The 12,058-nt window shown below is 42.1% G+C and overlaps 1 protein-coding gene across 5 annotated transcripts; it reads left to right on the top strand.

Annotated features, from left to right (window-relative positions):
* The first annotated feature begins 1,376 nt into the window (after positions 1-1,376).
* arrdc2 (arrestin domain containing 2) lies at positions 1,377-11,466 on the top strand. Of its 5 annotated transcripts, XM_044015831.1 has the most exons (9): positions 1,377-1,507; positions 1,997-2,067; positions 2,211-2,465; positions 8,352-8,569; positions 8,670-8,772; positions 8,864-9,120; positions 9,232-9,394; positions 9,842-10,002; positions 10,119-11,466. In XM_044015831.1, exons 2-9 carry the CDS (start codon positions 2,010-2,012, stop codon positions 10,170-10,172), a joined length of 1,269 nt encoding a protein of 422 aa, XP_043871766.1. In that variant the 5' UTR covers positions 1,377-1,507; positions 1,997-2,009; the 3' UTR covers positions 10,173-11,466. The 5 variants fall into 5 exon arrangements, with proteins under 5 accessions (XP_043871766.1, XP_043871770.1, XP_043871767.1 ...); XM_044015835.1 differs by lacking the exon at positions 1,997-2,067 and having other exon boundaries at positions 1,379-1,507; XM_044015832.1 differs by lacking the exon at positions 1,377-1,507 and having other exon boundaries at positions 1,960-2,067.
* The last annotated feature ends 592 nt before the right edge of the window (positions 11,467-12,058 follow it).

Raw genomic sequence — 12,058 nt, 5'->3', positions numbered from 1 at the left:
TGACAAAAAAGTCATAGTTTAGTATGTGGTCCAAAAAAGACATAGTTAAGTATGTGGTCCAAAATGTGACAAAAAAGTCATAGTTTAGTTTGTGGTCCAAAATGTAACAAAACAGACATAGTTTAGTATGTGGTCCAAAAAGTACTTCAGATTTTCTTTATTTATTTCTGCCCAGTGAAGCAACTTAAATTTGGGTATAAAAGGTCAGTCAGTCATCATCTAACCGCTGTATCCTCCACCAGAGGGTCGCGGGGGGTGCTGTGCCAATCTCAGCTACATCGGGCGATAGGCAGGGTACACCCTGGACAGTTCGCCAGTCCATCGCAAGGCCACACACAACTAGAGACAAACAACCATTCACTCTCACACTCACTCCTACGGTCAATTTAGAGTGTCCAATTTACCTATTCCCCACATTGCATGTTTTTGGACTGTGGGAGGAAGCCGGAGAACCCGGAGAGAACCCACGCACACACGGGGAGAACATGCAAACTCCATGCAGAAAGGCCCTTGTTCCAACCGGGGCTTGAACCCGGGTCTTCTCGCTGCAAGGCGAGAGTGCTAACCACTAGATCACCGTGTGGCCCTGGGTATAAAAGGTGAGTTTGTTATTTGACAAATAAATAACAATGACATTTTTGCTTATAAAGTTTTTTGGAAGATTTCTAAAATATTTTCTCCTTCATTTGACAGGTGGTCCATTTTTTCAGTTTGATAAGCTCTGTATATGCATATTATACAGTAATAATCATGATTACTTTAAAACAGGAGTCTCTGAGTCAAACTACCTGGGGGCCGATCAAAAAAGGTCAACGTGCGAAATTACCCTTTACCCATTACAACTAACTTCTTCTGTGAAGAGTTGCTTGTACTCTGTGTGAGATTCTGCTCATTCAGATACTTTCTATTTATTCTGCTAAGACATTAAAAGTAAAATAATGGTCCAATGACTTGACAGAACAGCTTCATATTAATCTATATCAACCAGGACAACTGATAAATAAACAATGCCGAAGTACTGTTATGAAAAACTCTTATTTATGTATTTATGTTTAATATTATACTGTGTCGTCTCCTCTCTGTTATGAACTCCCACTCCCATGAATTAGCAGCCATTTTGTTTGTGTTGATGCCAGTGAGCTGTCACGTGCTAACCCGTTCAAACACACACATAAAAACGCTCATCAGTTTAATTTTGAAAGGTGCGGTTGAATAATAATCACCTTGTGATTCTGTCACTTGACCTACGGTCTGTCCTCCTCGACTCCTTCTCCTCCTCCTCTTCCTCCTCCTCCTCCTCCTCCGTGGTAAAGTGGGCAGGCGTGACTCGCATGTGCTCCTTGTCATTGGTGAAACACAGAGTCGCTTTGTTTATGGGCGTTTAAACGTCCACCGCTGACAATGACCGGCGTCCACTGAGCTCGCACACGGAGTGGACGCGCGCAGGAGTTTGTTTTTGTCCGTCGTGACCTTTGAGGAAATCACCACGTTTGCTCCACCTCCGCAGGTGAGTCTGAAACTACGTTTCTTCTTCTTCTTGTTTTTAAACGTAGTCCCACTTCAAACGCTGAAAAAGGCTGTTTATAAAAATGTGCCTTAAACGGAGAACGTAAATATAATAGACCCACAGAAACAGCTATCAACTAGAACAGCACTATTTATTTATTTATTTCTATTTTACATATTATTGATATAAAGTATGTTCCCTCTTATTTGATCCCATTCGGTCTACATGAGAATATTTACATGAAAATGTCTAGTAATATGCCTGATCCCTATTATTAATAAATAAATACATAGGGACAATAAAGAGATAAATATAATTCAATGATTATATGGAATGCTTGATTTTATTGTGAAATTACCTCATGCAGTTACACAAAATGTATGTGTGCACTGAGCAGTGTATAACAGTATGTTATTATATGTTATAAAACACTTCTAGGCCATGTTTCACAGGGTTTACAGACTTCACACTCTGTATCTCCTCTGCCAGGGCTGGTCCTGACATGTTAACAGAACCACCCAACTCCACCCTAAAGTTCCCCAGAAGAAAAACACTGAAAGTTAAGCACAGACTGTGCAGTGACAACTGCAAATACTGGAATTTTGCTTGTATTTATTTGTCATTCTGGCTATTTAAAGGTTTTTAAACACTATTGTCAGACATAGCCAGACATATTGGTTAGTTTTGCTGTCCTCACTTGTAGGAATGGCACTGGGCTCCATAAAGACATTCACACTGGAGCTGGATAGTCCGGTGGATGCGGCATTCACTGGGGGAGAGGTGGTGTCAGGCCAGGTGGTGTTGGAGCTCTGCAGGGACACGCGAGTGCTCTCCATGAAGGTGCAGGGGAGAGGGGTGGCCATGGCGCACTGGCTGGAGAACCGTGGCATTAACTCTGTCTACAATGACTACACCTCCAAGACCACCTACTTCAGAAAGAGACAGCATCTGATCCGAGGTCAGTGGTGAAAGCTGTGGACGGGTTTGTCCCCTGTACAGCTCATAAACACTTTGTTTATTCATACTGTCTGGCCAAACGATCGTCCTGCAGTTTTCCATTTTAAATGTAAAATGTCTCTGATTTGACCAAAAAAGTTAGATTCTAAATTCTAGCTACTTTTATCAAATTTAATAGATTATGTTAGTGCTTTCTGTGTTTTTTATTTGTATAAAAATAAAATATTTGTATTTGTTCTGTGCGTATTTTGCAGCTTTGCTGGTACAGTGAGTTTTTTTGAGTATGCATTGCAGCTGGTGCATGACAAGTTGTTGCTCTCTTTTGTGAATTATGTGTGTGTAAAAAGTGCTGAGGTGTTCTGTCATGTGCCAGCTGGGAGACACTGTTTCTTGTAGTCGCTGCAGTTTGTAAAATGAAGCCAGCTGGCTGGGCCAAGTGGGTTGCATGGAAACCTGGGAGAGAAGTTGACACTGGCTAATGTGGATGCATTTGCAAGATAACCTAATACTAACATTAAACACAAAACCAGTGTGCTGAGTCCAAACAACTGTCCGTGACTGGTTGGTGGTGTGTGAGTGAGTGAGTGGGTTAAGGACGTGACACTGTAAAGTGTGAAATTCAACTGGTAGGGAATGAAGCAGGCAGCTTAAAAGCAGAAGCACAGAATACTGGCCATCGTGGCAGAGTAAATGACTTGTAGATAGTGGTTAATATTTAATTAGATGCTCTGTAAACAGTTCATCTGGTCTGGCTGGATTGGTAAATTTGACGACAAGTGGGTCATCTCAGATATTAAAGCTGTGTTTGTTGTTGGTTCAGCAGAATACGCACAACGAAACAAGTAGCTGTAGCAGATTCAAAGCAGTTGGCCCTAAAACGTCGTTCCATGTAGTGTGACATATTATTTACTGCTGCAGCAGCTGCATGAACAGTCGGCACTATGGTCAATGGTGCACAAGGGACATTTACACATTCAGCTCACATTTCAGGCTAAATCATACACTGTGGCACATTAGCCATTAACTAAGAAACTGTACTTATGTCAATTATTGTGGATCTGTCAGTCATTTTCTAGTCATTATTTTAAAATACTGTAAAGGTCATTGACAGTTAACCAGTTACCACTAAGCAAAAATGTGTTTTTTACGCACTTTTAACATACTGTAGTCTGAGCAGCTACAAACAAACAAACAATAAACACATTCATTTGATAATAAAACTGCAACTTTCTGGTATTTTTACTAGAGAAATTACTGTTTGTATATATCATAATAAGATGTATGCTTATCAATGACTTGTTTCAGTGTTATGGATACTTCTTCCTTTTGTTTGTCAGTTATTATAAGTACTGACAGTACACGTAAGTGTGGGCTAATTTTGAAAAATAAAAGTAATATTACCATATATACAAACGTCTCTGTACATAGTCAGATACAGTGTGTCATACATAGGATTTTAGGTTAGACGTAAAACAAACATGACTGCACTTGCCAGCATTTAATGTAGATTCTCTTGCATTTTTCACAACCTTCTTTATCAGTATTCTGGATCTGCATTTATACTATATATAAATGCAGAAAGTGTAGAACTCAGTATAGCCATTACAATGCAGTTCATTCACATAAATGTTTGTTTACTCGATTTAAATCAATAAGAGATCATTTCCCCCAAAACCTTTGCATCCTTAAGTTATTATAGGTTGAATATCTGTTGATCTACCTGTCATGTTTGCACATAAATAAATAAATAACTGCATGATGCAGTAAAAACACATGTGAAGACAAATAGGAATGTTGTGTTTGGTTCTGTTTGACGGAAACTGCAGCAGCAGCAGCAGCAAGAAATGGGGGAGAGGGTGACAGACGGAGGAAAAAGGAAGGAAATGGGGATAGGACGTTTAAAAAATGCAGCCGATACTACCATGGCAACCAGGAAAACAACATGTGGTTCACCTTGGCCCCACCCTCCTCCACTTAACTGCCTGTTGCTGCTGTCCATTCATTTTAAAATAATGTGACATTAATAATAATAAAGTACATAGAGCTCTGATGTCAGTGTGTCCATGTGCATGTTGCTCATGTTGTACAATTAAAAATGGCATTTTGTGTACATAGCAGCTCATCTGGTAAACAATGAGGAAGTCAAAGAGCTGGTGTGCGTAGCTCAGCATTTGGCCAACATGTTGGAGTCATTTGCACCGTGGGGGGAGGGGGGGCTTTATCAGGCTCATCATTCTGTGCAGCAGGGAACCACATTCAGCTTATCAGAGACCAACGGCTGACTGATAGAGTGATACTCCTTGGCACCACCAGGTGACGTGCTAGGCTTCAGGATTCACCCAGAAAAAAGGGGCTTTCATGAAACTACCTGACTGTTAAAGCAAGCAATACCCAAAAAACCTCTCCACAGGTTACACCAACCAGCGGGAGCAAAAGAAGAGCCAGGAGAGAAAAGATGTCATATCAATGCAAACATTACCTTTCACAACCTTTCTTTTACAACTTTGTCATAGATATGTGACGCATCTTTAGTAGTCCTGCACTTGTGCACACTTCCTCTGTGTCACCAGTTGATGGCAGCAGTCAACTAACGCATCATCCTAGGGAACAAAGGAGTAAACAACTTTGTTTTTCTCAGATCAGACTTGACTAAAATAACTTTGAGGTGACTAGTGTCTGGTTTATTGATTACAGAAGGACATGGTGGAAGAGAAGAGCACATGTTGGTGAAAGTTAATCTCAGTTGCTCTAGATTTTGCATGGGCGCTATTAAAAGTGCAAATAAAACAATGATGTGCAAGGTTTGGTTAGTGGTGATTTGTAGTTCCCCGGTGCTAATAATAGAATATCTGGAGCTGTTTAGTAAGCTTTGAGGCATAGCTGTGTGTTTTCCGTGTGTGTGCTTGATCCAAACAGCGAAACAGTACACTCACTTCCAACATAGAAGCAGTGGAGTAAACATCTCTGGCCCAGGGTGAAACTATTTTTCCTCTGCGCTGTGCAGAGAGCACCCCTGCCAGACTGAGGCATGCTCAGTAGGCCTGTTTTCTTCTATTCCATTAATCATTTTCAGGCTTGCCTGTTTTCTTCCCAACTCTCTCCACACCCAGTCTGCATGTTTATTATGGTGCGTTTGTGCTCAGTCTGGAAATATGGATGCTCCAAGTAGAATTGTAGCTTAGTGAGATGGTGAGAAGTATCAAATAATGGGTATTTTATATGACACTCTTATCACTTGTCATATGACTATCAGGCGATAGCTAGTCATACGTCAGTCATAGAAGATTTTGCAACTCTGGGAAAGTAATATGTTTACACTTTCATTTTCATTATGATTGCTGGCATTTTGAGGTAGTTATTTTCTCACATTGCTGTTATTGTTGTCACACCAACAGACGTACCTGTAAATGAGCAGGTGACTTAAAATGAAGTAAAACATAATTTTGTGGGCGAATTTCTCTGTGATGACAAAATATCAGTGCACCACAAAAACCTGCTGCAGTGTTTGCAACAGTGATGATGAGTATGTTGTTTGACCAATTTTGCTTGATTTTAAAAACTTCACTGATCACTTTAAAATCTGGTACATGTCTGGCTTTGAGCTACAAAGCAGAAATATGTAAAGCTTTTACATCCTCAGGTGGGGCCCACCTTCTCTTTGTTGCAAAGACAAAAAACATAAGGGTGACCACGCTAAGACTAAGCGTCTTGCTCAAGGACACATATAGACTTGCAGAGCCAGGAATTGAACCCACAACCTTCCATTTGCAAGACAACTCGTCCTACCATGGCTCAATCCTAACTCCTCAATTTTTAAATACTTTTACTTCTAAAACTTATGTAAATTTTATATCAGAAAATTACTTTTGATCCTTAAGTACAGCAAATGCCATACACTTTAAGACTTTTACTTAAGTATTATTATTATATAAAAAAAGTGACTTCTACCAAAGTCTTTTTCTGGTAAGGTACTTTATACAAGACTAAGTATAAGTATATGAACGTTAACATAAACCATCCAAGAAATATCAAGTTGAAATGATCTAAATCTACTGCATTATTCTTCAGAAAAACAAGAGTTATTGTGACTTATTTAGAAACACGGAACACAAGAGTAGGAGCCGGATCAGAGCACGTGACGGCACCGTCCAGCCTCCGTCTCTCTCCCCAGGCTTTACATAATAAGTTTCACAAAGCCCCGCCCACTTTCCAGGCTCTAAATAATGCTATCTGAGCGGAGAGGTGGCGTTCGTCACACTGAGCTTTAAACCTGTAAATCGAAAGTCGTCTGCAGCGCGAATACTCACTGCTGCACTGCTGCACACTTATACACGCACTGTGGGACGCTTTAGAGGACTTACTGGAAGAAACAGCTCTGCACGAAAATGATTTTCGACAATTTGAAAAAGTTTGACATCGTCTTCGACTCACCGGAGTTGGACTGTCCTCCGGTGTACAGCAGCGGGGACGTGGTGTCCGGCCGTGTGGTGCTGGACCTCTGCAGGGAGAGCAAGGTGGACTCACTGAAGCTCCATGCCGAAGGTTTTGCCAAAGTCCACTGGACCGAGTCCCGGTCCGCGGGCTCCAGCACCGCCTACACCCAGAACTACAGCGACGAAGTGGAGTACCTGAACCGGAGAGAGGTGCTGCTGCAGGCAGGTCAGTCAGTCCGCTGTGAGGATGGAGGACAGGCGGCTGCTGCTGCATCCTGTCCCCGTGCCCTGTTGTAAAGGATCAAATCTGCTATTTCAAATGACTAAAAGAAGAGAGACTGTTTTGGTTTGTGCAGGAATCACGGTGTATTATGAGAGTGAAAAATAGTTCCGCTGACCCTGTTTGTGTCTAAGTGCTCTGCAAGCTTGAAACGACACAATCAGACACTAATTATTTAGAAACTTAAGCTTAAATGAGTGAGTGGAAATGATTGAGACATGAAAAATGATGTTTACTCTCTTGGTGTAAACTTTGTTCAACAAGTAAAGCTGCTCGTTCAGACTGAGGAAAATGCATCCAAACTTATCCACTGGCAAAGTGATTTGATGTTAAACATTTTCTTTGTTTTAAAAACACCAAAGCTGCACATGCTGCTGCAGCAGCTGAGTCTCTACATGCTTTTTGGTTTCTGTGAAAACGTCTGCTGAAGAGACTATAGTCTTGATGTCAGACGCTTCCTGGTCTGAAGAAAATCCTGGGTTGTTTTTCTTCTCTGAAATGAGTGGGAGAGCCTCGGGTTTCTGTCTCCATTCATTGGGCACAGACTTGTTTTGGTTTCATGTGTGCTCAGTAAATCCAGTCAGGGTTTTATGGTGTTTTTCGCTGCTTGGTTTGGCCTCTGTTTTAAACCAGCTAATCTAAAAACACAATACAATGTATAGTTGTATAGTTTCTGGAGAATTTATTTATTTATATTTTTGAGGTGTGAGGCATGTGTGGAAAAAAACAAAGGATTGGACTGAGACAATATTGTGATTAAAATCAAACTGCAGCTGACAAAAGGACAAAACATGATGCAAACATGTGCATTGAGAGGGTGAAAAACAAGAGGAGTTGAGATGGTGTAAAATACTGCTTGAGGAAAAACATGTTCTCACTCAGCACAATGGAGCTAGGACCGCCCCTCTGAGCAAGCACAGAGCAGAGGCCATGTGATTGCAAAGAGAGACCGATTTCTCTTTCAGCAAAAGTCACGCTACAACAATGTGGTCATACTCTGTCCATGTCGACTACATTTGTACAGATTTCCAGAGAAAACTTTGTTTTTTATTACGGCAATCGCTTTATTGCTTCATGGTCTTTTCCAGGAAATAATGTGACACACCTTGTTCTTGAAATAAAACGAACAAAACAAAAATAATAAATGCTTTTTTTCCCTCTGTCTTTATTCCAGATAATGGAGACGTAACCGTGCTCCCTGCAGGCAGACATGAATTTCCATTCAGCTTCCAGTTGCCCGAGGAGACGCTGGTCACCTCCTTTGAGGGGAAACATGGCAGCATCCGCTACTGGGTTAAAGTTAAGCTCCACAGGCCGTGGGCCACCGTCAGGAAGCTGAAGAAGGAGTTTACAGTCATTGAGCCCATTGACATCAATACACCAGCCTTACTGGTGAGTCTCAGCTCTCACTTTCCATGAACATTTCATTACACACTTCATTGTTGTGCCGCATGGTCTGAGGCTCTTGCTCACCAGCTCCCACCGTTCACAGGCGCCACAAGCTGGAACAAAGGATAAGATGGCCCGGGCTTGGTATCGCAACTTTGGACAGGTGTCGGTAACGGCAAAGATTGACCGCAAAGGCTACACACCCGGTAAGAGTCTAGCAATCGAAACGACAGCCTCCGATAACAAGGCCAGATTGGAAGTGGGTGTGGTTTACTAACGTGCTTCCTCTCGCCGCAGGTGAGGTGATCCCTGTGTTTGCCGAGTTTGACAACTCTACCTCCAGATCAGTTGTGCCCAAAGCCTTCATCACGCAGACGCAGACCTTCATCGCTCGCGGCACAATGAAACAGAAGCGCTCAGTGGTGGCCACGCTGTCCGGTGACTTTGTGGGCGCCAGACGCAGGGAGACTTGGCACGGGCGTGCCATCAAAATCCCACCTGTGGGGCCTTCCATCCTGCAGTGCCGCATCATCAAAGTAGAGTACATGCTCAAGGTGAGGCTTCGTCAACAGCGACTTTCTTCTTGTGATTTCAGATGCGGTAAAGGCATCGTTCTGTGCACGTTCCTGTACCTAACAACAGTTTGCCTCTTTTCCTCCCAACAGGTTTGTGTGGATGTTCCTGGAACATCAAAGCTGTGTCTGGAGCTGCCGCTGGTCATCGGCACCATCCCCCTCCACCCCTTTGGCAGCCGGACCTCCAGCGTCAGCAGCCAGTACAGTGTCAACCTGGAGTGGCTGCGTATGGCCATCCCTGAGCAGCCTGAACGTAAGTGTCCTCTGTATAAGCTGAAATGTTATAATAAATAGCGCTGTAGGGAAATGGCTCTCACCATTTCTTCTTGAATTGGCTCGTTAATAGCAAAGAATAGAAGTTTTTTTCACTGAATTTGTCTTTAATAATCCATAGACAGTGTTCAGGGATGTTTGCACTCGTCACACGACACAGAAGTTGCTACTTTTAGCTTTCAAAAAGCTTCTCTAACCTCTTTTACTTTGTGAGCTAAGTTTGTCCTTTTTTGTTTTTATGATCACTCTATTGCCAAAATACCACGGGGCCAGATGCATAAACAAATAAAGGGTTTGATTTAGCTGAGATTTATGTCTGCTCAAATCAGTATTTATTAGTGCATGGATAGTGCACTCATGGATTACTGAATTTTTAACAACACTGGTGACTCAGTAGCTCAATGTTTGGACCTGTCTTTCCCTGCAGCTCCCCCAGATTACAGCTCTGTGGTGACAGAGGAGGAGGCTGAACAGTGCAACAACACCGTGCTCTCACAGCCGGCTGAGGACCTGAGTGGAATCCTGGAGCGCCCCCTCATGGCTTTTGTCCAAGAGTTTCGCTTCCGACCTCCACCTGTGTACTGCGAGGTGAGTCACGACATGCTTGAAACGACACTGAACCTCACCCACAGTTTCACCTTTGATTGAATAAATTATAAATCAGCCCATCATTAATCTCATTTCTTTTTCTTTCCTACCTACAGATTGACCCCAACCCTCAGCCCCTGAACATGAGACCTCGCTGCATGACGTGTTGAACCATGCACTCTGCAAAGTCAAAGTCAAGCGAATGAAAATGAATGAAACGAATCAAGAGATTTGTCTTCTCCCAGATTACTTCTCTGATGAATGGCGCCAGGTCCCAACAAGTGTTGTGGAGAGAGACTGGACGCCACGGAGAGGTCCGGAGAGAAGGAGCTCACAGGAACTGGGTGTCAGTGGAGAAGCTGCCACTTCATTTCAAGTCCATAAAGTAAAGTGGACGCGTTCCTGTTCTGTTTTTCGGAGGAAGCAACTTCTCTACATCAGTTCCTGTTCTCCCCCGGGTGAATTTGAATTCACAAGAAAGAGGGCTGCAAGTACGTCCCAATCAACAGTTCCCTCGTGTGAAGTGAAGCGATTTTTGAAGAGATTGGGGCAGTTTGGGGTGGAAAATTGAGAATTTGAGTCGCAGCTGGTGTACAGATGTTTGAAACGAAGATCACTCTTGAGAAGTTGACAGAATGTTTACAGGCACATTGTCATCTCTGAGTGTGGTAAAGAAAGAAGTGCAATTATTCTTATGTTTCCACTCCCCTTTGAACACCTTAAATTGCTACGCAGTGTTTGACTCATTAGCAATGTGCCTTGTATGATTTCAACGGTTCCTTAAGCTACATACTGTATCTGTAAGTGTGATGGTGAAGCAGACGAGTCAAATAAGCAAAATGTATTTAATGCATGCAGGTAACGATATGTAAAAGGGAAAATATTTATGCCTTAAATATCTGCAGTAGAGGATTGTGTGAGCGTTTCAGGGAGTTGTTCTATCTTTTGAGATCCTGAAAGAAAACTCTGAAGAACAAAAAAAAACGGTTTGACTGTACGTGGAGAAATTCCACTTGTTGACGAAAGGTCAGGTAGCAGTAGTTGTTGATTTCAGCACAACTAAGCAAAAATAGGACAAGCAGTTTGTGTATAAAGCTGCACGTGGGCTCAGATGAGCTCTCTTGGCTGCTAAAACAAAAGAAGGAGATGGAGACTGGAGCCATGTGCTTTGAAGCTTTAGATGGGAGCCAGATGGCTCGGTGCTGTGGTGCTTTGTGACGCTCGGCGTTACGTGAAGCCTTGAGCTGGAGATGCCACTGAAATGTATGGATAAAGAACATTCCAAAAAAACAAAAAAGGACTATATATTTTTTTATCCTTAACTTCCAAAAAACTGGTCTTCAGCTGTGCCACTTCCCTGGCGTGCACTGAAAAACCAAATGTTTTTTTATACAAATGCAGTTGTTGATTCATAATCTTGCCAAAGTTTTGTTATTGTTTTTTCTAATAAAGTCTTTGAATGAATGTTTGTCTCCATTGTTTTCCTTGACTGGAGAAACCCATGTTGCATGCCAGTGGATTGGTACATCATGTTCAACAGTGTGAGTCAAAACTATAATGATGTCAAGGGCAGGATTCACTGAGGAAACAAGCTCCTCAATGGAAAAACACTAATTACAGACACAAGCCTCTGAAAGCTCAGATATTGTTGACTTGCGCAATTCTGTTCAAGTCAACACCGAATGATCTATCACAAGCTGGCATTAAATACCTGGATCTCATTGAGAGTTTAAATTGTTTGCACGAATTTCCAAAGAAAAAGTATCTCAGCTATTTGGAAATTCAACACATCACACATAATATTACGCACATCTGTAAACATAGGCCAACATGAAGGCCAGCTGAAGTAATTCTTTGGGGTTTTTTCAACAAACTTCCCACAAGCAGAAGGTAAAAAAAAAAAAGATGTGCAGTGCAGTGCAGTGCTGTAAAATAAGAGCTAAGTGCTTCAGGAAGAAGTGTCACACATAACATAAAATTCACTTAAATCACAACAAACAAACAGTGTCTGAGGTGATAAGATAGGTTCTATAGTTGTAAGTGCCTTTATTAATCC

The sequence above is a fragment of the Solea senegalensis genome, unplaced genomic scaffold (genome assembly GCF_019176455.1).
Source record: "Solea senegalensis isolate Sse05_10M unplaced genomic scaffold, IFAPA_SoseM_1 scf7180000013944, whole genome shotgun sequence".
Taxonomy (NCBI): domain Eukaryota; kingdom Metazoa; phylum Chordata; class Actinopteri; order Pleuronectiformes; family Soleidae; genus Solea; species Solea senegalensis.
This window is presented reverse-complemented; position numbering and strand designations above follow the sequence as displayed.